Below are 20,112 nucleotides of genomic sequence, written 5' to 3'. Positions count from 1 at the left end.
GAAATATCAAGGAGTTTTTTCCACGAGATGTATCAAACTCTCCATTTCTGTTATAGAGGAATCAACTTCCCTTTCTGTGTTCTAACTAGTTCTCCTTACCATCTGACATCGTGAGCTCATTAGATTGCTGCTGAGCAACTCCTGATGCAATGGAGTCAGGCCAGAACCTCTGAACTGGTCTGTTCTGAGCTGTTTTCTTCTTTGTTTTTGGAGTTTCAGAACAACTGGAATCCAGCATTGGCTGAAGAATTCGTCTTCTAGCATTGATAAACCTGAACACAATCAATGGTAAGTACTTATGAGCTGAAGGTGGTTAATAGTCTCTTGCATCCACAAAGTATGCAGTAGGAAAAAAAACCAACAGAAGTATAAAAGCTGCAAAGCATCACTTCTCCCTTCTTTTTAGCATGTAAAACTGACATTCTTTTTAGCATGTAAAACTAGAACTCCTAGAATACTGACATCCTTCAATATTAGCAAACTAGCTAAGCAAGTACTCCTCTCATTTTTCTGCTAACAGTGTTCCCCCCCCAAAAAAAAATTACTGACAGAAATTCTCCAGACAGCATGACAAATGTACATTTCAAGATCTTATTATAAGCTAAGCACCAGAAAAGTTGTTGACAGTACCATTCAGAAAGCTGACACTCCTCTTATAAGGGCTCACCTAAATTTTATCCCTGTCTAACCTAGTTTGTTCAATCTGGTTTCATTTACTCCATTAAGCTCCTGCCTGCTTTAATTATTTGAAAGGCTCACAGGTTTTTCCAGGCCTGGTTCCTGATCCAGGAAACAATGCTAAATACATTTTTCAGAAGGAAGTAGAGTGGAACTTTCAGATTCACACAGCATAATGCAATGCCTTGTAGAAACATCAGCCAAATCTCAGTACCACAGAGTTCTGTTACTGCCACACAATGAGAACAGTTATACTGACACACTTATGGAGCCATTGCACTGCCACTATCTTGTGTATTTCCCCACTGAACCCGTGTGCAGTCATGCAGCCAGCACCATTTTGAAATGTGAGGAAGATCACTACAGTGATTTTAGGAACACAATACCATGAGTAGAATAGGATGCATGCTGGCACCCTCATTCCTCTTCTGCAAGACCAGGCTTATCACCTTAAACCTGTAGCACTCTTAAGACATACTACATACTGAGCTGTAAACTGTAGTGATTGAGATACTGACACCTTCCATTTGGACACCATTGTTTAGCGACTGTGTCATTTGGTAGAAGAGCAGAATGAAGATCTGTTGACAGTAACAAACTGTAAAATATGCAGCCATAATCACATTGGGAACACTTTTCAGAGCCTCAGGTCACTACATCCCTTGAATCTTGATTTATATATATAGTTTTTAATATAATCATCTTGCAGAAGAGATGCGAGTACTTCCATCTCTCCCAGCAATAGAAGACAGTTTAATTCCTATGGCTGCAAAGTTTTCTGAAGTCTTTATATAATTAGAGTGGCAGAAGGATATAAATAATATACTTGTGTATCAGCACATAATTCTATTCCTTAAACATGTAGTGTACAACAGTAAGCTCAACTCCACATACCCAAGCCATACTCTTAATTACTTCTCAATCTTGCAAGCACGCAGAGACAAAAACAGATCATGGAAGAGTTTTCAGTCTTACCAATTGTTAACCTGGAGTAGTGTAAGATTTGTTTGTGCTGCAATCTGTTTCTTCTCATCCTCTGTTGGATATGGATGCTAAATAAGAGAAAAAAGCAAGTAAGAAAGACATAAGCTTGTTTCATTTTCTCATCAAAAATAAGGACTCCTTTATTACAAGTTATTAAAGATGTTAGACTAAGGTCATCTAACTCGTAATGAACAAATTTAAGAAACCCCACAAACTTTTATAGATAAAAATCATTTAATAAGAAGTATGTTACTATGCAAAACTGGTCTTATCCTTGAAAATACGCATTGTATCATTGAACTGTTGATGTTTAATTCAGCAAAAGATTCTCATGGCTGACAATCTTTATTAAACAGCGTGATCTCTGGGCAACAAGCATGTGATAAGATCTGATTAGTTATGCTTTCTAAAGGCACTGTCATATGAGAGTACTGACAAGCCTTTTCTAGTTAAAATAAGCTACTCTGAACTAAACGGAGGAAAAGAGTGAAAAAGTGCTGAAGAAGTGCACACATGCTTTCCCAGCATCATTTGTCTGTTTCAAAATAGCTGCTAAATGACTGAAAATACCAATATACTAAACACTACAATATTCTTCAAGAATAAATATTTATGCAAAGGCAGGACTTGTACTGTAGGCAAGAGTAGGTAGTAACAAACTTGGTATGCATTGGAAATATTGTGAAAAGGGGAAAAGACAGAAAGCTTGAAATTCCTCTAAAACAGAAACTACCAAAAATCCCCTCACAAAACTCACAGCCACAAATAGAACTATTCCTTTGTGTGCCATAGAGCAAGGCTGAGAAAGCACTACATTTTCAACACAATGAAATGAAGAAGGATCCCTTTTAACAACGGTAATTGAGCTCGTGGGGTACAAATTCAACACGATTATTAAAATAATGACATCAACAGACATTAGGTTCTGTGGAAGTGCTCCAAACAACTTCAGAGAAAACTGAACTGGGATTACACAAACAGTAAGTTCATCTTCCCTATGAAACAAAATTATAAGAGACCACAGAGTTACATAAAAATCTTTTGACTCCTGATCACGTTCATTCCTTACCCCTATGTGCTGAAATAGCCAAGATCTCATCACATTTGTAGCGTGCTTGGGAAGAACTCCTCTTTTATTTTTTGATGAGCCATCATCTTGATGCAAGATGCCTAGATCTTGGTTTAATTGCAACTGAAGCTGTGTGTACAATTTTAAAATAAGAAAGTTAGCATAATAATAGCAATATTTTGCATTAATATAAGTTATTTGGAGAAGGACTGAAAAGCGATTAGGAACTCCGATTCTAAAAAGCTACTTTATTTGCTAGGGAAGACTTACAATAGCAGCTCACCTACAATAGCATTCCAAAAGATCTTTATTCACGGAAAACGAGGTATCAGATTTCCAGATAATGCAAAAATCATAGTTGCAATTCTTAAAACAGAAATGTTCTGTTTTCAGGGTGTGTGATCTTGTCACAAGAGCCAAATGGTGATTTGCTGTAATTTAGAATAAAATCCCTCCATGTACTAAACGACAGGTTAATGATCTTCTGTACTGATCCATGCAACATTAGGGTTTTGACTGACTTTTCACCCTACCAACTCACTTGCACAAGTGAAGAGCAACTGAAAAACGCCATGCTGAATAAATTCACTATGTGCAAGCACAAACAACTATGGAAGCTGTAAAATAGTAAAGATTTAGGTCTTAAGCAAAGAATTTAATTATAAACACTAGAGTTGCAAACCATGGTAATTAAGGTCCTGCTAAATAAATTCATCTAAATTTTCAAGAATAGGAAGATATATGCAGAAGACTAGTAAGGGAAAAAGGCTCTGGCTACTGTCAAATTCTGAATTCACTTTAAGACACTGTTTTCCTAAAATTCCAAATTTCTTTCACAGCTTTGCTTTCTTTTTCATTTCTAGAGCTACATCAGGTTGTTTGCACAATGGTTATCTGAACATCGGGGGATACATTCTTAAGTGCTTAGACAGAGATAATAAGGAACAGAATATAAATTGCATATGAGATTGTGTTTCAGAAAATTATAACTTATTCCAAATCAGGTTTTTCAAACAGTAGGAAGCAGTTTCTTCAGGCCAGTCATTATGTCTACGTCTGGAATGAAACAAGCTTTAAATATCATTTCTGAACTAGGTTCAACTCATCAAATTACAGCAAACACATATTTTTAGCATTCTTTTATTTGCAAAACAACATTTCACTTTCTAAGTGATCTGTCTGCATATGGAGGCTTCATAACGAAATTTCAATAGTTATCCACCAGTTTTTCTTTTCTACATACACAGCACTGTGAAACACTGAGCATTTCAAGTGGTATTTCCTATAATTGAGATACAGGCCCAAACCTATCCCATTTTGCAAATTTTATGGCAAAATGCTCTTCAAAGTACATAAATTCTGGAATACATACAATTTCACAGTGTTGGTGGTTGCCATCTTAAGACAACAAGTTCCTGACAACAGCTTAGCATTATACAGCAACATTCAAATCTATCCTGCCATAAACCCAGTTCAACAATTAGGAAAGTTATAATCCTTGTAAAATCACCTGGTATTTAGTTTAGAAGGCTTTTTGTTTAGCTGCTTTTGTTTAATCCACATATAAATACTTTTTTCTTTCTTCACTGATGAGAGAAAAGGGGAAAAATACATAATATTTAACAAGTATGAAGTATGATGTCCAACGCGGCAAGGCAGATCTGCTTGGGATATCATGCCCTATTATAAAATCTGTAAATCTCATAATGTATCACATTCAAACCCAAACTGTTGAAAACAAAGATTCATTTGAACCCAGGAAACTATTTTGTGAAGCTCATGAAACACACCTGAGAATTCTGGATTCGAATAGTCCCAGGTGACAATGCTTGCGTCACCACTTGGCCTTGTGGAGTGACCACAGTAACAGGCTGATACACTGTCCCTCCTTAAAAAGCAAAACATTTTGGTAAGTAGAAGCCCCTAAATATTCTCTTTAAACACAGAAATGCATCATCACTGTAGACAATAACACAGTTCTGACAACATATCATTTATTTTAACACACCACAATCTATTCCAGCTGTCATATAAGATGCATGATGCAAAAGCCATCAGCTGAGTGGCACCTACATATATAGGTCAACTAAGCGTTCAAATGCTACCTCCATACAAAATTAACACAACTACTTGGAGCTGAAAGATTTCACAGACTCCTAGGGATAGTTCTAGACTTTGCAGAACATGACATGTTTACTAAATGCAAAAACATTCCAATCTCTTAAGACTTAGCTAAAGATCAGTTAATACTGTACTTAAACTGTAACCTCCGCTCACATACACATACCTGGTATACACAGAAAATAAATTGATATTGAGAAACCATAAAGACACTCGTATTAAACCAACAACTTTTCAGGTCTTAAAATCTAAACACATGAAGAAATATTTGTGTATTTTTTGTAACAACTACAAAAGGACCCATAATGAATAGCAAGGTGCCAGTTTTTCTTTAGTTGTCATACCTGCTACTGTTGCCATAGTTACATTTCCCTGCTGCAATGCTGATGCTGGCACCATAATCCCTTGGGGACTGAGCGTGCCTGCAATGGCACTTGGCATTTGCTAGAAAAATAAAACAATTAGTTGGTTGAACTTCTTTTTTTCCCCAAGGAGATAAAGCAGCTTGTGTCATTTTGGCTCTAAAAATACATTTGGAGCTTAAACACAGGATTAGCTTCAAAGGGAGAGACTTCATTAGAAGTTCATCATTTACCTACATTAACTTTCTCATTATCACCCATCATTATCTTCGAAAACCTTCATGAAAGCAACTGTTAGAAAAGACATTAAACTATCTGCAGTAATTATAGGAGAGAAATGATTCTAGGTATACAAGTACTAAGAAAAAAAGTTTCCAAAGGCACAAGGGATAAAGGACACATGAAACGGATCCTTGATGCCCTTATTACAAGCTTCAGAATTTTAGTTATTATCTTAATTCCTTCCCATTTCAAAATAATATATTATGCATCCAAGATATCTAATATGTTTGTTCTGCTTAGGATAGTTCTTATTCAGTCCTGACCTTGCAAACCCTTATTCATACATCTTCAGGAATTTATAATTTCTGTTATTACCAAACATAAAATTCAGTCCCTCCTGTGTCAACAGAAGTAAGGCTCTAAGAGCCATACAGAAATAATCCTTGGAAGGCTTTTTTTTTTTTTTTTTTCAATTTGATTTCAGACTCTCCTTTCCACACTTCCACATAAAGCCTAAGTAAGACAGTGAACTTTAGGAATCACTGGGGCTTTTTAAAAACAGATAGCATCAGACACATTCATAAATCTGAGAAGGACCATCCCCTACGACACAGACTTAGTTGTATTTGAAACATACCTGAGATTGCACGGGTGAATAAGGACTTCCAGGTTCTCCACTTAATAGAGTTTCACTGTTCATTTTCGTCTTCAGGCAGGCAATGTAGCGACTACAGAAGTCCTTGCAAAGCTCATTAACCTTTTCTAGCTCAAGCAGATGAATACGAAGAACTTGGATTGCTTTTACCATCTAGGGAGTGAAGGGAGGGAGGAAAAAAATTGAAAGTAACTTAATTTTAAAAAAATATTTCACTGTGAAATTTAAATAAATGCTACTTTCCAGGAAGAAAGACCATCCAATTAACGGGGAGCTAACTGCTGAATGCTGAGCTAGGCTTGTCAAGCTCTAATCATTACGCTCCTGAAATGGCAAAGGAATGTGTTTACATACAAATCTGTATCATCACACTGCTTAAGTAAACTGTGATGTAGAGGAGAAAGAAAATGTGACTACAATATAATCTTTGCCTCTATCACACGTCAGATTAGACCTCCTAACCAGACTCCGCCTTCCTAGAAGTCTGTCATCAAGCTTTGCTGAGCAAGAAGTAATAAAATAGTTTTACTGTCCTACAGCTTTGAAGTACCTGTACATTTCTATGTCAAATACAAACAACTCTGGGATAGAATCTCCTGAGTAAACAGACTGTTTCTGAAATAGAATGAGAGAGCACTGAAACCGACTGACAAATCCATGCTTATACAAAAATTAAAGAAGTACAGTAGATATGTATGCTGCGAGAATACTTCTGCTTACTGCAAGAAAAAGATTCCTAAGTTAGGGTAGCTAGTGGTATTTCATACAGCATAAAAATAGTATAGGTGATTGCAAGGGTCATGGCAGGAGATCAAAAGCTAAAATCAAATCCAGATGGTCTAAATTTTGATGATGCAGTAGGAAATCCGGGACATTCAATTACGCACAGAACTTATTGGCAAAAAAACCTCTTCTTTTTTTTAAATATAGTGCGCCATCCCCAACATTTACTTGCTGCGCTAGAGCTCAAAGAAAAATATCCTTCCATTTTATGAATTTAAATAGATTGCAGTTTCAAAACGTAATGCAAAGTTTGATTTTAACATTATTTGGAAAAACATGTCATACATAAATGGTCACATACCCAGCTACAGCACTGAAGGCAGTAACCAGAAACAACTATCCACCAAGTTGTCCTCTTATTTCTAAGTGAAGAAGCCAGCCAGGAGCTGAAGTAGCCTTATTAGTAGGAGATCAAGATAGGCACTTTTGGGTATGCTTCCCTCTCCCTCACAATGACTTCAGCTTTCATTATAACAGATATTTTTCCTGTGTTTTTTTTAAGTAGAAGATATTCCTGTTGTTTGACATTCACCCAACTGAGAAAATGGTATGTTAAAATAAACACAGGAACGCTGAAACGATAACAAAGTAGGAAATCTTATCTCTACTAATGGCTATAAATAAAAAAAAAAGAAATGCAACTTTAAAGCACAGCTGCAGAAAAAAAAAATCTGAGCTGTAGACTTGAAGCAATTAATTCAAATTAAAATCTGGTAACTCTGACCTTTGACACAAAAACCCTTTGAAATCCTAAATGCAGGGCACAGCACTGAGGTATACAAAACAGCATCTTCTAGAGCAGCCCTCAATGGTGGTGGCCTTTGAAACTGCATTTAAGTACCTTGAAACACAGTCAAGTTGAATGATGCAAGTTTAACTACCTTTTAACACAAAACAGAGGTCATCTTTGCTTGAATATAGTCCGCTCCCTTTAGAATTGCTAATGATTGCTCTGTAGTGCTTCGATAACCAAACTGTTTCAGAGACCAAAAACCTAAATTATAAAATCACTTACACGTTGTGGAACAACACAGATCACATATATTAGCCATACACAGATTTTGTTTTTTACCTCTCTCATCCTCCCTTTGCCAGGCTGAAACCAAGGTAAACAAAAATATGACTTTGAGCACATAACATCTGAGTGTATTCATGATGAATTACTTTTGCTTTTAAGAAGCTTTTGTTGTGTTTTTTTGTTTGTTTGTTTTTTTCTCCTTAAATCATCACCCAAATTTATATTATTTAAATATCAGCATTTGCTTACAGGAAAACAAAACAAAACAGCATCTATGAAAATCAGAGTTGGAATTCAAGTTAATGGTTGGTATCTAACGTGAAAATTACACTAATATCAAAACTAAGCATAAACCAAGGATTACATAACAACGGCCAGATTTCTATAGATCCTCCCACAGTCAATGCTACTTTTACAGGAAGCTGTGCTATCGTGGTTATAAAGGCAAATAAAATTTGTAAATATACCATGTGTGTCACAGCAACTGTGGCCATATGGCTCACTGTGGCCCACGGCATGGGTAGACCAAGTGAAATTTGTTGACTGAAGCTCATATGATCCTTGAAACTAAAACAAAAATTAGCAAATAAGTAGCAATATTGAACACCCCTCTTTTTTTTATTTTTTAGAATCATAGCTTAAAAGTCTACAAAAAACATGTTTTTGTTATTTATTCCTAGTGAACAAAATTCTCCCACACAGCTACACAATTTCATAAACCACATGATTCAGCCTTCTCAGTTCTAAGAAATAAACCTGGAGCATCACTTCAGAGACGTGTAGAAAGACGTAAGTAACCATTAGACATATGGATGTTGCTAGTATTACTGTACATAAATAAAAGTAAACTATGTTCACATATAAATATACTCCATCTGGAAATGTCTTTAGCCCTAAAATGCTTTGAATCATGCCTTTGTACAGTGCTCAAAGCACTGAAAAGATAGGACAAAGGGGAGCAGAATATACTATGCAGCATGCTAGCCATAATCCCCAGCTCACCTCTGTTCAGTTAAGATGCACACCCATGACATTTTATGGACTTCAAGGGACATAGCACAGCCACGTAGAAAAAATGTAAGTGGACAACAGATCTTAAGAATTCTGGTACGATGATAAGTAATCTTCTCATTTCAAAAGCAACTTCAATACATCCATTCACTGTTCATCTACCTCCCTGAGCAAATTCCCACATGGGGCCTTAGGTCTTCAGGGGAGGAACACAAAGTCTGACAGAAAGGACATTCAGTCTTCACTTCTTTTGTTTTGATAACCTCTCTTGCCTACTGAATCCACAGCTGTGAGATCAGAGGTCTGAGAAAAGTTGCAGATGTAGGAACGCTTTTTAGAAATTAAAAAAATGTGGCTTGAGCACACAGAAAATATAGAGAATATCAAAATGGCATCCCCTAGCTTCATCATCACTACAGATTTTCCTGACAGAACTAAGAATTCAACAGGATAGTCTTTCAGAAGAGGCTACTGAACCAAAAATCCTTACCCCAAACGAAACAAAAATTCAAGGGTCTTCAAAAAGGGCAGTGTCCTGTTCAAATACAAAAGTGAGAGCATATATAAGACACCAGATTTCATATTCTTTCTAGGCTTGATAAAGCTCTATTTAACCTGCTCTGACCTCACAGCTGTACCTACTTCGTGCAGGAGGTTGCACTAGTGACCTGAGTTCTTGAGACTGTAATCAAATATGAATCATCTTATGGCCCTATGAATGTGGGGAAATGAAAAAAATAAGCAACAAAATGAACAAGATACTCATATATGGCAAGAGTTAACTCCTAACAGAAGCTACACAAGAAATAGGAACCCTCCAGAAGCAACTTGATGTTTCTGTCGTGGCTGGATTAACAGTAAGTAACAAAAAAAGCATTAAATTCTAAACATCTTAAAGCGTAATTTAGAAAACTCTAGAAATGATCTGTAAACATTCATGCTGAACAACCCACCCATGTAAGTTACAAGAACAAAAGAAAGCTAAAGGAAAACAAAGGGAAGATGGCTCAACTGTTCTGTTAGCAAATTCAAGCTTTATTTCAACTGTGAGAATTAGATGGAGATATCCAAGTGTAAGGAGTTTCAAAGATGATACTCAATGTTATGAGCAGTGTTGAGCACGCTTCTAGAAAGGAGAGGGTCCAATCAGGAACATCTGGCTAGTAATACAGACCAACAAGATCTGTGATTCTTAAGAGTAAACATCTCTTTGGGTGCTGAGTCTGACTAGGGTGTAGATAAAATAACGATCCAAAGATGAGGAGGGAGTCAAAGCTCTCAGAAAGAAAGCAGGCTCCAGACTAGCAAGTTAAATATAAGAACCATCTTCTACTTCCTTCCCACCATGAATAGTATGGGAGAAGGGGAGGACTGCTATACTTCTTGCAGCTAATTGGCACTTAAATCAAGTTCAGAAAAGACTGCTAAAGAAACAGACAGAATGAGTGACCAAGAATCAGGAAGAAGAACAAAACTATTGAAAACCTGAAGATTGATGTAGAATATATTTCAAGACGGAGCACAATTCTGGCTTCAACAACATGCTGCATCACACATATATACAGAAGAAATATCTAGCGCACAAATTCATAACCTCGTACTTCTCCCTTCTACCTCCATAAATAGTCTAACCTGTGTAAAGCTAAAAAACAGATCCCTTCCAACTTCAAGTTCTACTTGAGGACAATAGTTCTGAGAGAGCAATTACACTAATTACCGAAGAGCCACTTTCCCTATGTTTTCAATAGAGATGAGGGAAATAGAAACTTTCCCAGGAGCTTCTATATATTTGGTTTCACAGAGTGCAGAGGATTAGCTGGTTGTTTCAGTACAGCCTATAGCAGCCAAAATCCAACCATAAGTCAGGTTGGAAATAGAAACTCTCCCAGGAATTTCAGTCCAAAGACAACTACCTTTTCTGACTGGAAGATGAAGCCACGTTAAAAGTAATGACATAATGTCAAGACATCCTACATCCAAGGACAAGCTGAAAAAACCTGTCCAGAAGCTGACACTGAAGCTCATAGAGTTTCTTTCAACAGATCTTAGAACTAAACTTTGCATTCTCCTGTGATATGCTCTTCCTTGGAAGAAAGAAAGGCATCTCATACACCTCTCAGACAAAGGAAGAGACAACTGACATTTCAAAATTCAGGGAAGATACAGTACAGCTTGCGGGTTTATTTCTTAGTGATGTGGCTTTTGAACACACACTTGCTGACTGTTACATGACGCACATACAGAAAAAGATTAGGAACACTGCAATAGCTATACAAACTCAAACTCAAGTTTGCTTAATCCAGGTCACAAAGTACCTCAAAAATACATTTACTGAAAAAACATTACATGAGAAAGTGCCATTCCCTCACTCTTTCCAAATTCTTCTCCAGGAAATTATTGTACTTCTAAATATGCTCAAGCCAAATGTCAAAATTTGACCTAATCCAGAAGCCATCAATATTAATGGAAACGCTTGCATTTATTGCAATGCCAGAGCTCCTTTCTGACAACACATCTGACAAAGTCTTTATTGGGCAAGACACTAGAAAAATAAAAGGCCTATTGTTTCTAGATCTTTTCTTTTTTATTGTTGATCGTAACCCTTTGCCATGCTGTTTTAAGATTACCAACTGAAACTGTTTGTGTGGTTAATCAGAACAAACAGAATATTCAACTGGATCTTGAAAGATACTCTAGTCCAATTGCCTGACCTCTTCAGAACTAATCAAAAGTTAGAGCTTATTAATGAAGATTAAACAACAGAATCTCTCTCCTTAAATAATCAAAAAGGGTAGAAACTTGGTTGAGAAGCCAGACTTAGCAATATACTGGCCAGGAACATCCTTAAAATGAAAAGTGTTAAGGCTGACAGAAACACTGAAATTTGTTTCTGCCACTTTGGAACCATAGGCTGAAAGCTCTGTCACAAAGCCTACATTGAGCAGTTGGGTTTGGGAAAAAAAAAAAGGAAAAGAATTGAATCAGCTGAGTAAAGTGACTTATTTCCTTACCTGAGGCAGGCCTGCAACTCTTGTTCTGATAGGACCTCAGTGAGTCTTTATAGCACTGTAATGCTCAATTCATCTCAGTTTAGTTCTGGCTCCAACCTGAATGATTGCTACTAAGCAAACATATACATCTTTCTTATATGACTCTGCTGCAGTGAGATAAGAACACACTTGGACAACCAGTAATTACTTGGCCTACTTGCTTCACCCTTTAGTCTCTGCTAGATTGTCCTCTCAAGTGAATCGTTTATTTCTCATAAGAATTAAAAAGGGAAGTGCAGAAAAAGGTATCACAAAGGTGCCCCATATTAGAGCCCCTCTCTACTACAATGTAATTTTTAATCTACACAAAAATGACTTTTAATCTATGTAGAAACAAATATTTATGTGACACAATGGAGAAAAATCTGCCATTAAACCCAGCTACAGTCTTCTCTGTCCAACCATCAGTACTTCAAGCAGAAGAAGAGTTTGAAGAACACGCTAGATATTTCAGAACTTGACAGAAATCCTTCTGTTCCTCTGCTCACTGCCCTTGAACTGCCTGTCAGAACACCAGCTATACAGAGACCCTGGCCCTCTGCAGAGGAAAATCCACACTCAGTTTACATTTGGTATCTAGTAACAGAAAGTCACCACTAACAATGTGACTATACATCAGGAATTCAATGACAAAGATAAGCTGATTTTGCAACATGGTTCCAGTTTCAGACAGCACTGATCTTAGTGGCCATGGAACACGAGACATAAACAAATACTTCCTCACCATTTCAAGCAAAGTCAACCAGATTTCCGAAGCCCATCAATAATAGCAAATACCACATAAACCAAGAGACTTTGTCACCACTGAAGTCACGAACAGGTCAGTCAGGAGGCAGGAGTATTTGAAAGGCAGACCCATCTACACCACTGCAAGCAAGATCTGAGAGAACACTTTATCTACAACAAAGCATACGAAGCAGGCTAAGACATGCAGGATATTTGGAAAAACAATCTTTGAAGGCTCACAGAATCACAAAGTAGTTGAGGTTGAAAGAGATCTTTGGCAATTGTTTCATCCAGCTCCCCTGTGAAGCAAGTACAGCAAGTTTCCCAGGGCCCCACATAGCTAGGTTTTGACTATCTCCAAGGATGGATATTCTACATCCTCTCTGGGCAACCTGCTCCAATATTCAGCCTCACTTATAGCAAAAGTGTTTTTGTTTTTCCCTCAGGCTTTAATGAAATCTACTGTGGTTTGATTCACATCCGCTTTCTCTTGCTCTTTCATTGGGCATAACTAAAAAAAAGTAAGACGTTTTTGTCTCTACAACTCTTTCCAAGTCTTCTCTGTTCCACACTAGCCAGTCTCAGCTTTCAGCATCTCTTTGATATGCGTTCCAGTCCATTAATTATCTTCATGGTCTCTTGCTAGATTCACTCCATTACCCCTATGTCTAATAGTGAGAAGCCCAGAATTGTACCCAGCACTCCAGATGCACCTCACCAAAACTCAGAGGGAAAGAATCACCTACTTTGACTTGCTGGTAACGTTTTTCACAATACAGCCCAGGTACATTGAAATTTTTGCTGCAGTGATGCACTGCTGGCTCATATTCAATCTGGTATCCAACAAGGCACTCAGGTCCTTTTTCTGCAAAGCTTTCCAACTGGTCAACCTGTAGCACGAACGTGTACACGGAATTATTTCTCCCCAGACTTGGCATTTCCTTTTGCAGAGCTCTCCTTCAGATTCTTTGCTGCCCTATTTTTTTCAAATTGTCAAAGTCCCCATGGAAGGTGGCACAGCTCCCTTTTGCCAGCTGCTTCTCCTACTTATGTACAACCTCCCAGCTTGTTGAGGGTACGCTCTATCCCACCATCCAGGTGATTAACAAAGATGTTAAATGATGTTGGTTGCGGTATCAGTCCCTAGAGTATACCACTCATGACTGGCCTTCAACTGGATTTCATGTTGCTGGTTGCAATTCTTTGAATCTAGCAGTTCAGTAAGTTTTCAGTTCATCTCACTATCCATTTATTTAGTCCTTATTTAATCATTTTGTCATTTTCAGCTTGCATGTAGTCCTCTCCAGAAAGCAATGGCCCATTTGAAACAATTCATTATTTTTCTTTCAATTTGCATGAATGCTTTCCTGTTGAATAATGATCTGAAAAGTATACCAGTGCCTGCCCATAGCTGCCTGCCAAAGCTTTCTGCACCCTAATGGAAGAGTGATACTCTTCACAGATAGGCTGTGTCATTATAACAGTTCTGAAGCACTTATAGTCTACTTACATTTATAAAGTAATCATTGTTCAACAAGTATTTCATAGATATACTGTTACACCATTGACATTTCAACTTAAAAAAAAAACCAAATAACAATAAAAAGCCATACCACTGTTTCTTACACTAGAAAAGTAACTAAAGAAAAGAATTATCATTTATTTCTTCTTGCTGTAATGCTTCTTCTTTTTTTATTCTATTTTTAATTCCTGCAATGGCAACAATCATTTTGCAATAGGGTTTAATCCATGGAATTGTGTTACTATGTATATTGTTAATACTTGTCTCTTCGTAGATTACTAAATCACTGTCTCTATCAGTAAATATTTCTCAAGTGAGCTGCATCAAAATCTGCCCACAAAGATCTAATCATTAAGATACGAAACTGAAATGTTGGGGCTTTCAGTTCTGTTATAGCTATAAACTTTGGTTAAAGTGGCCAATGCCTAGTCTTCATTTATAAACTGAAAACCTTTATACTAATACTGAGAGTATTGTTTCGTATCATATTACGCATTCTCCTTCAGCTACTTTCCCATCCAAAGGGCATATTTGAGCCTCAGAGTGTTTCCAAAGTGAAAACAAAAGCCTCTGTAAAATCAACAGTTCCAGAACACAAGCGGTAAGAGAGCCTTGTAGAAACATGCTTGAAGATGGACTAGTGCAGTGTGAGTTGCGTTAGCTTTATCCATCCTGGAAGATGATTTAAACTAAGAAACTTTAAATTTACAGATTGATATCATTCACATGATACCTTAGTGTATCTACATCCCAGCATTGTAACTTACAGTAAAAAGTATGTAACAAATAGCTGAAAAGATAACTTTCTACGCCTCTTTATCCAGAGTTGTAAAAACTTGCCTCACTGTACAATATACTATCTTCTGCTTGCTTTCCTTTCACATTGTTCAAATTATACATAGAGACTCTTGCAATTTCATCTTCCATGATGGTATTTAAACATTATCTTCCCAGAACTTCAGTACAATGATAACCAAGTTATGGAAAGTGACTGTTAACATCTGCCGACAAAAGCAGCCAAAATAACCACCCTCCCACCCCCCTGTGCTCCTTCTAACATGCTGTTTAATGTAGCCCTTCTGACAATTCTAAACAGCATCTCAGATTTATTCTCATCTAAGTTATGGTTTTGATTTTAAGTTTTCTCCAGGTATGTTGTGTCTTAGTCTCCCACACACAATATTAAAGGCGCACACAAATCTTTCTATATAACAGCTTTAACACACATACCTTTTCTGAATGTTGTTTACAACTACTGTCAGTTTAGCTTTGTGAAATTCAATTGTTTATGTAGCTTTTTATCCTATGAGGTAGACTCAAAAAGACTTGTTTTACTGCACAGTCTCCTTAAAGGAACTAGTCTTCCACAACTAGAAGTCCTGCAGATTAACACATAACCCCTATAAATCTAGCACTCTCAAACATAACATTGAATTGTGAATTGACTCCGAAGACAGGAAGGTTGATAGTTTAGGTACAAGCATAGCAAGAACACTTTTCACAAGGGAATGTGATTCAAAAGAGAGACAAAGGGAGCACAGAAATCAAAACTTCATCACTTCCTGAAAATCTTCAGAATTGAAGATTTACATTCTGATGGACTTTCAGAAAACAAAGACAACATCAGCATGTAAGAAAAGAGTCAATATGTTACATTTTCTAAGCTCATTTTATAACATCTCTTCCATTAACTACATTAATCCTGATTAAAAAAAGAAAGATTAGAGAAAAAAAACTTATGCTGATGACTTTTTTTCCATAAACACAGGTTACATGCTTGACGCTAACATTAATTTGCAGAGTGAGCCTGGCTAAGGCAAGCTCATGTTTCTGGTCATCCCCAGTACATGGATCTCATACAGTCTAGAAACCCATATGGGAAGCAACTATGAAGGAACTGATAAAAGTTTACAGATAAGGAGGAAAAAAGAGCAGATTGGAAAAAAACAACTTCAAAAGCTGTTTTTCAGGATTAACATAAAAAGGAATCCCTTGTAGGAAGAAACATCTGAGGATAAACTATAAGCACCAATTGAGATCTGAAATAATAACAAGGCAAATATGATGTTTATTTCAGACATGAAAGAAACATCTTGTGCTTACCAGATTATCAGTTTCTGGATCTTCACAGAAAAAGGGTTTTCCTTCTTTTTCCTGCTTCCTTACAAAATTTTCAATATCTACATCAAAACTTGCAGAAGTCGTGCCTTCCGATCCTTGTGTAGATTGTTCACATTTTTCAAATAACAGTGCTAACAAGGGAAATAGTGGGTGCCTACAATAGAAGTTCAAATAAGTATTGTCACTGCTAGTTACAATACTGAAAAGTCAGATATCTAGCTCACATAGGATAACAATCACTCCTAAGAAACAGAAGGATAAGTCTTATATGAGATTGCACATAGCACCACTGACTACAGCATGATAAAAGTTTGTTTTTCCTTTTTTCATTACCACACAACCTACAGGCAAGTAAAGAAAAAAAAATCTAAATAAACAGAACAATCACAAAACAAAGAGCTAGGAAAATATTATGTAATTTACTGTAAATGCGTGGCAACAGATACGTTAAATACAGCATGTTAGAAATAGTGATTTAGACATAAATAGAACGCTTTTTTTTTTTTAAGTCTAAAATCATTTATTTTAGATAAAAGTCATTTATTCTTCAACGTGGGCTTTGGTTATTCATCACAAATAACTTTACGTAACTGGTGACAGTACACAGACTGTACTTGGAGGCCTCCATTTGAAGTGGTTAGGATGGCTCAGAGCAGAAGCAGCTTTTGTCAGCACAAGTCTAAAAAATGAGTGGATATGTCTTTTTTTTTTTTTTAAATTAACTGTGAATTGGCAATAATTATGTATTTATAAAGCATTTAAAATGGAAGAAAAATGAAAAAAACACTTAACCTCATAAAAAGAGAACAATACTACTCAGCACAGCATTTAACACTGGAAAAAAAATCTCGAATTACTGTGTTATACATCAACATTCAATCCAGTTTGAGCCAATCACTAGGCAGTAGATTGCTATCCCTAAAGAAAAGTTAGTAAAAACTAACCTAATTACAATTAAAAAAAAAAATACCCCACACTGAAGATAAAAATTACTGTATAAACTACAGTGAGCTCAACCGCCTGAACAGTATGCTGAATTGCTCTTTAAAAGCAGCCAGGTTTAGAACTTCCTTTAACCTATGCTGGATTAGAATGAATCCCATAATAAAAGGAAGGCTGCTTTTTTTTTTTTTTTTTTAATATATTTTGGCTAAAAATCAATAGTGAATTTAAATTGATCTCCTCCTTTCTCTGCATGCTACTAAGACACACAGCCAAGAAATAATCTGTTTCTAAGCTGCATTCTATTAGTATATATTAAAAAAAAAAAAATTCCTCTCTTCTTCACCCTTCAAAAGACAGAGCACAAGTCCATTACTACCTGTAAATGGCCTGCTTGTCTGCATCCATTGGAGTTTGAGATTCTACAGGGGCAGGACTCACCCCTTCTGCATCAGTTTCAGAGCAGTTTGGATCTTGTTCAGTTTTTAACTCTGTTACTACTTGCATCTGTAGAAAAAGGATAAGTTATTAGTAAATCTGCATGCTTGACGTAAAATAAGCATACTGTTTTCTAAGGAAATAGCAATGTAAAGGGCTACTAAATTGCCAGAAGGTTGGCATGACTTGGCGATAGCACAAGAAGCCACAGTAGGAACAAAAAACCTCTTTTAATCCTTGAGACTTTTTGATGAGTAGTGTAAAGGTCAATTTTGGTTTCAGCTCTCAGCTTTAAAAAATGGGAATGACAGATATCAGTAAATAGTTAAAGCATTTCATCTCTGAAGTGACTGTTTTTTGAGTAGGCTAGAATACATTGCTCCAAAAATTTTAGGAGGATGTCTGCATAAAAACCATTTAGATGAAGACAACAGAAAGGAAAAGTTTCTATTCAGTGTTTCTTCTTATTCTTTACTGTATGTTAAAACAAGATACTGCAGAAAAGAAAAAGTTTTTCTTGCTCATTAAAATGCATATTTTCTTAAACAGAACTAAAATATTCTGTGTCCTATCAATCTCCCAGTTATCACTAGTATAATTTCCCCTGACCTGTACCACTCAAATTTACATACCAATCATTTTAAGGATATCAAGCTCCTGGAGAAAACAGCTGTAAGCACTTCTAGATATCTATTTAACAAAAACATGTAAGCAAATGTTGAGGGAAGAGAAAAAGAAAAATAAGTAAAAACTACTTTTGAATAGCAATTAAGTCACATGTCAGTTTATCTAAATGCAATCCACCTCTTAATACAAAATAAACATAGATACTTCATATAGAAGTTATCAGTCTGAACTGATAGATCTACACAAGAGTTTAAAAGAACCAACCTAAATTGGTGGCCTGCAAGTAAATAGAGCAAGGAGGAACTGCAATAGTAAAGCAGGAAAGAAAAAAAAAGAAAAAAAAAATAGCAGTAATTCCCCCGAAAAGAAGCTTGAAAAAATATTTCAAGTGTTACTGAAAAAGAACACTAAGACCTACAAATCTACCTAAATGACTAAACAACTCCACAGCCACCCTGGCAGTGTGAAATAACTCCTCACATTACCACAATTGATCCCACCTGGGGTCAACAACTGCTACCTCCCACACTGCTGCTCCATTAGCTGCAGCTGAACACTTGTCTTCCAAAGGATAGCTTTTCTGCTTCCCTATGGCTTTTTTCTGCCCATTGCCCCCACCTAAGTATCCACACATTCAACTGTTTGCTTACACTGCATGGATTGCTTTACCAGCTCTATTTCAGAGCACAGTAACACAATCTGCCACCAGTCAAAAAACAAGATACAGCCATAGCTTCTACCCAGGCCTGCATTGTGCTGGCTGGCTGGCAGTGCCTTGGAGGCCTTGCCTACATGATCGTGGTGTTACTGGTGCTGAAAATGGCCTTCCCCAACACCCCCTGTTAAGCATCTTTCAGGCTAAATCAGGTGTCTTAAAGGGAGTCATAGTCACCCCTCCATCACATTCCAAACCCCAGCTCTCTCCTCTTCTAGCACTGGCAACTTCCATAAAAAACAAGGAGTCACTGCAGCCTTTTCTGCTTTAACCCTAGGAAGTTTTGTCTGGAATAGAAGACAGGTGCTACTCTGGGTATCCCCCCATATTCAGAACTGACATCTCCAGGTACATACAGAGTGCAATCCTCTGCCCTCTTTCCCGCTTTTTATATACAGCACACCCCTGACAGGAACCCCCTGAGAGGGTTCCAGTGAAACTTTATCTGCACATGACAGAAGCATTTGCACTACCTCCAGCGAGGGTCTGAGAGAACAGAAGGGTTTATGCTTTATTACCTGTCAGGGCCACCCACCTTCAAGAAAAATAGGAAAACAGAAAGCAACAGAGTATCCAGCCCAAGACAGCATCCTGCCTTATAAAAAGCTTCCTCAGCAAGCACAGGTGATCTGAGAGCCAGAATGCTTGCAAAAATGATGTAACTAATGAACTCATTTCTTGGCTAATGACAAGAGGGAGGAGTAAAAAAGAAAGGGGTGACTCATATAAGTGATTAAAAATGTTGAACCACATATCTGCAGAGTTTGAAGGTGGAGATTAGGCTCAGTGAGGGCTCTGTCTTGCCAGGAGGAGGAAATAGCTCGCTTCAAACTGAGAGCTATTTTCTGTGGGTCATTTCAACGCTACAAAAGAAGTAGGCATCAAAATTACCTGTTTATATGGTTACTGAGAGCTTAAATCATGAAACAAATCAAAAGAAAACAACCAATCTGTTCTTAACAAAAACATGTATTACTTTCACTGAAGTGTCACAGGGTGCATGTATTTGCTGAGGGAATAAAGTGAAAGGGGGTAAGGCAGGTGAGAGGAAAGAGAAATCAGAACTGC

At 37.0% G+C, this 20,112-nt stretch overlaps 1 protein-coding gene across 5 annotated transcripts in view; it reads right to left on the bottom strand.

Annotated features, from left to right (window-relative positions):
- PKNOX1 (PBX/knotted 1 homeobox 1) overlaps positions 1-20,112 on the bottom strand; it is a 45,929-nt gene that overhangs the window by 8,530 nt on the left and 17,287 nt on the right. For 2 of the 5 annotated variants that reach the window (XM_090123072.1, XM_031594648.2), the window contains 8 exons: positions 17,644-17,771; positions 16,305-16,476; positions 6,074-6,244; positions 5,197-5,296; positions 4,522-4,619; positions 2,732-2,860; positions 1,654-1,730; positions 100-272 (listed from right to left, as the gene is read on the bottom strand). In XM_090123072.1, coding sequence (XP_089979198.1) covers positions 100-272; positions 1,654-1,730; positions 2,732-2,860; positions 4,522-4,619; positions 5,197-5,296; positions 6,074-6,244; positions 16,305-16,476; positions 17,644-17,771 — 1,048 coding nt within the window. Of the gene's footprint in view, positions 1-99; positions 273-1,653; positions 1,731-2,731; positions 2,861-4,521; positions 4,620-5,196; positions 5,297-6,073; positions 6,245-16,304; positions 16,477-17,643; positions 17,772-18,334; positions 18,393-18,593; positions 19,908-20,112 lie in introns of those variants that run through there. The other 3 variants (XM_090123078.1, XM_090123085.1, XM_090123089.1) reach the window with 3 other exon arrangements.

This window comes from Phasianus colchicus, chromosome 1, assembly GCF_987193195.1.
Source record: "Phasianus colchicus chromosome 1, bPhaCol1.hap1.1, whole genome shotgun sequence".
Classification (NCBI taxonomy): Eukaryota; Metazoa; Chordata; class Aves; order Galliformes; family Phasianidae; genus Phasianus; species Phasianus colchicus.
The sequence above is the reverse complement of the archived record's forward strand: the minus strand, read 5'-3'. Positions and strand labels throughout refer to the sequence as shown.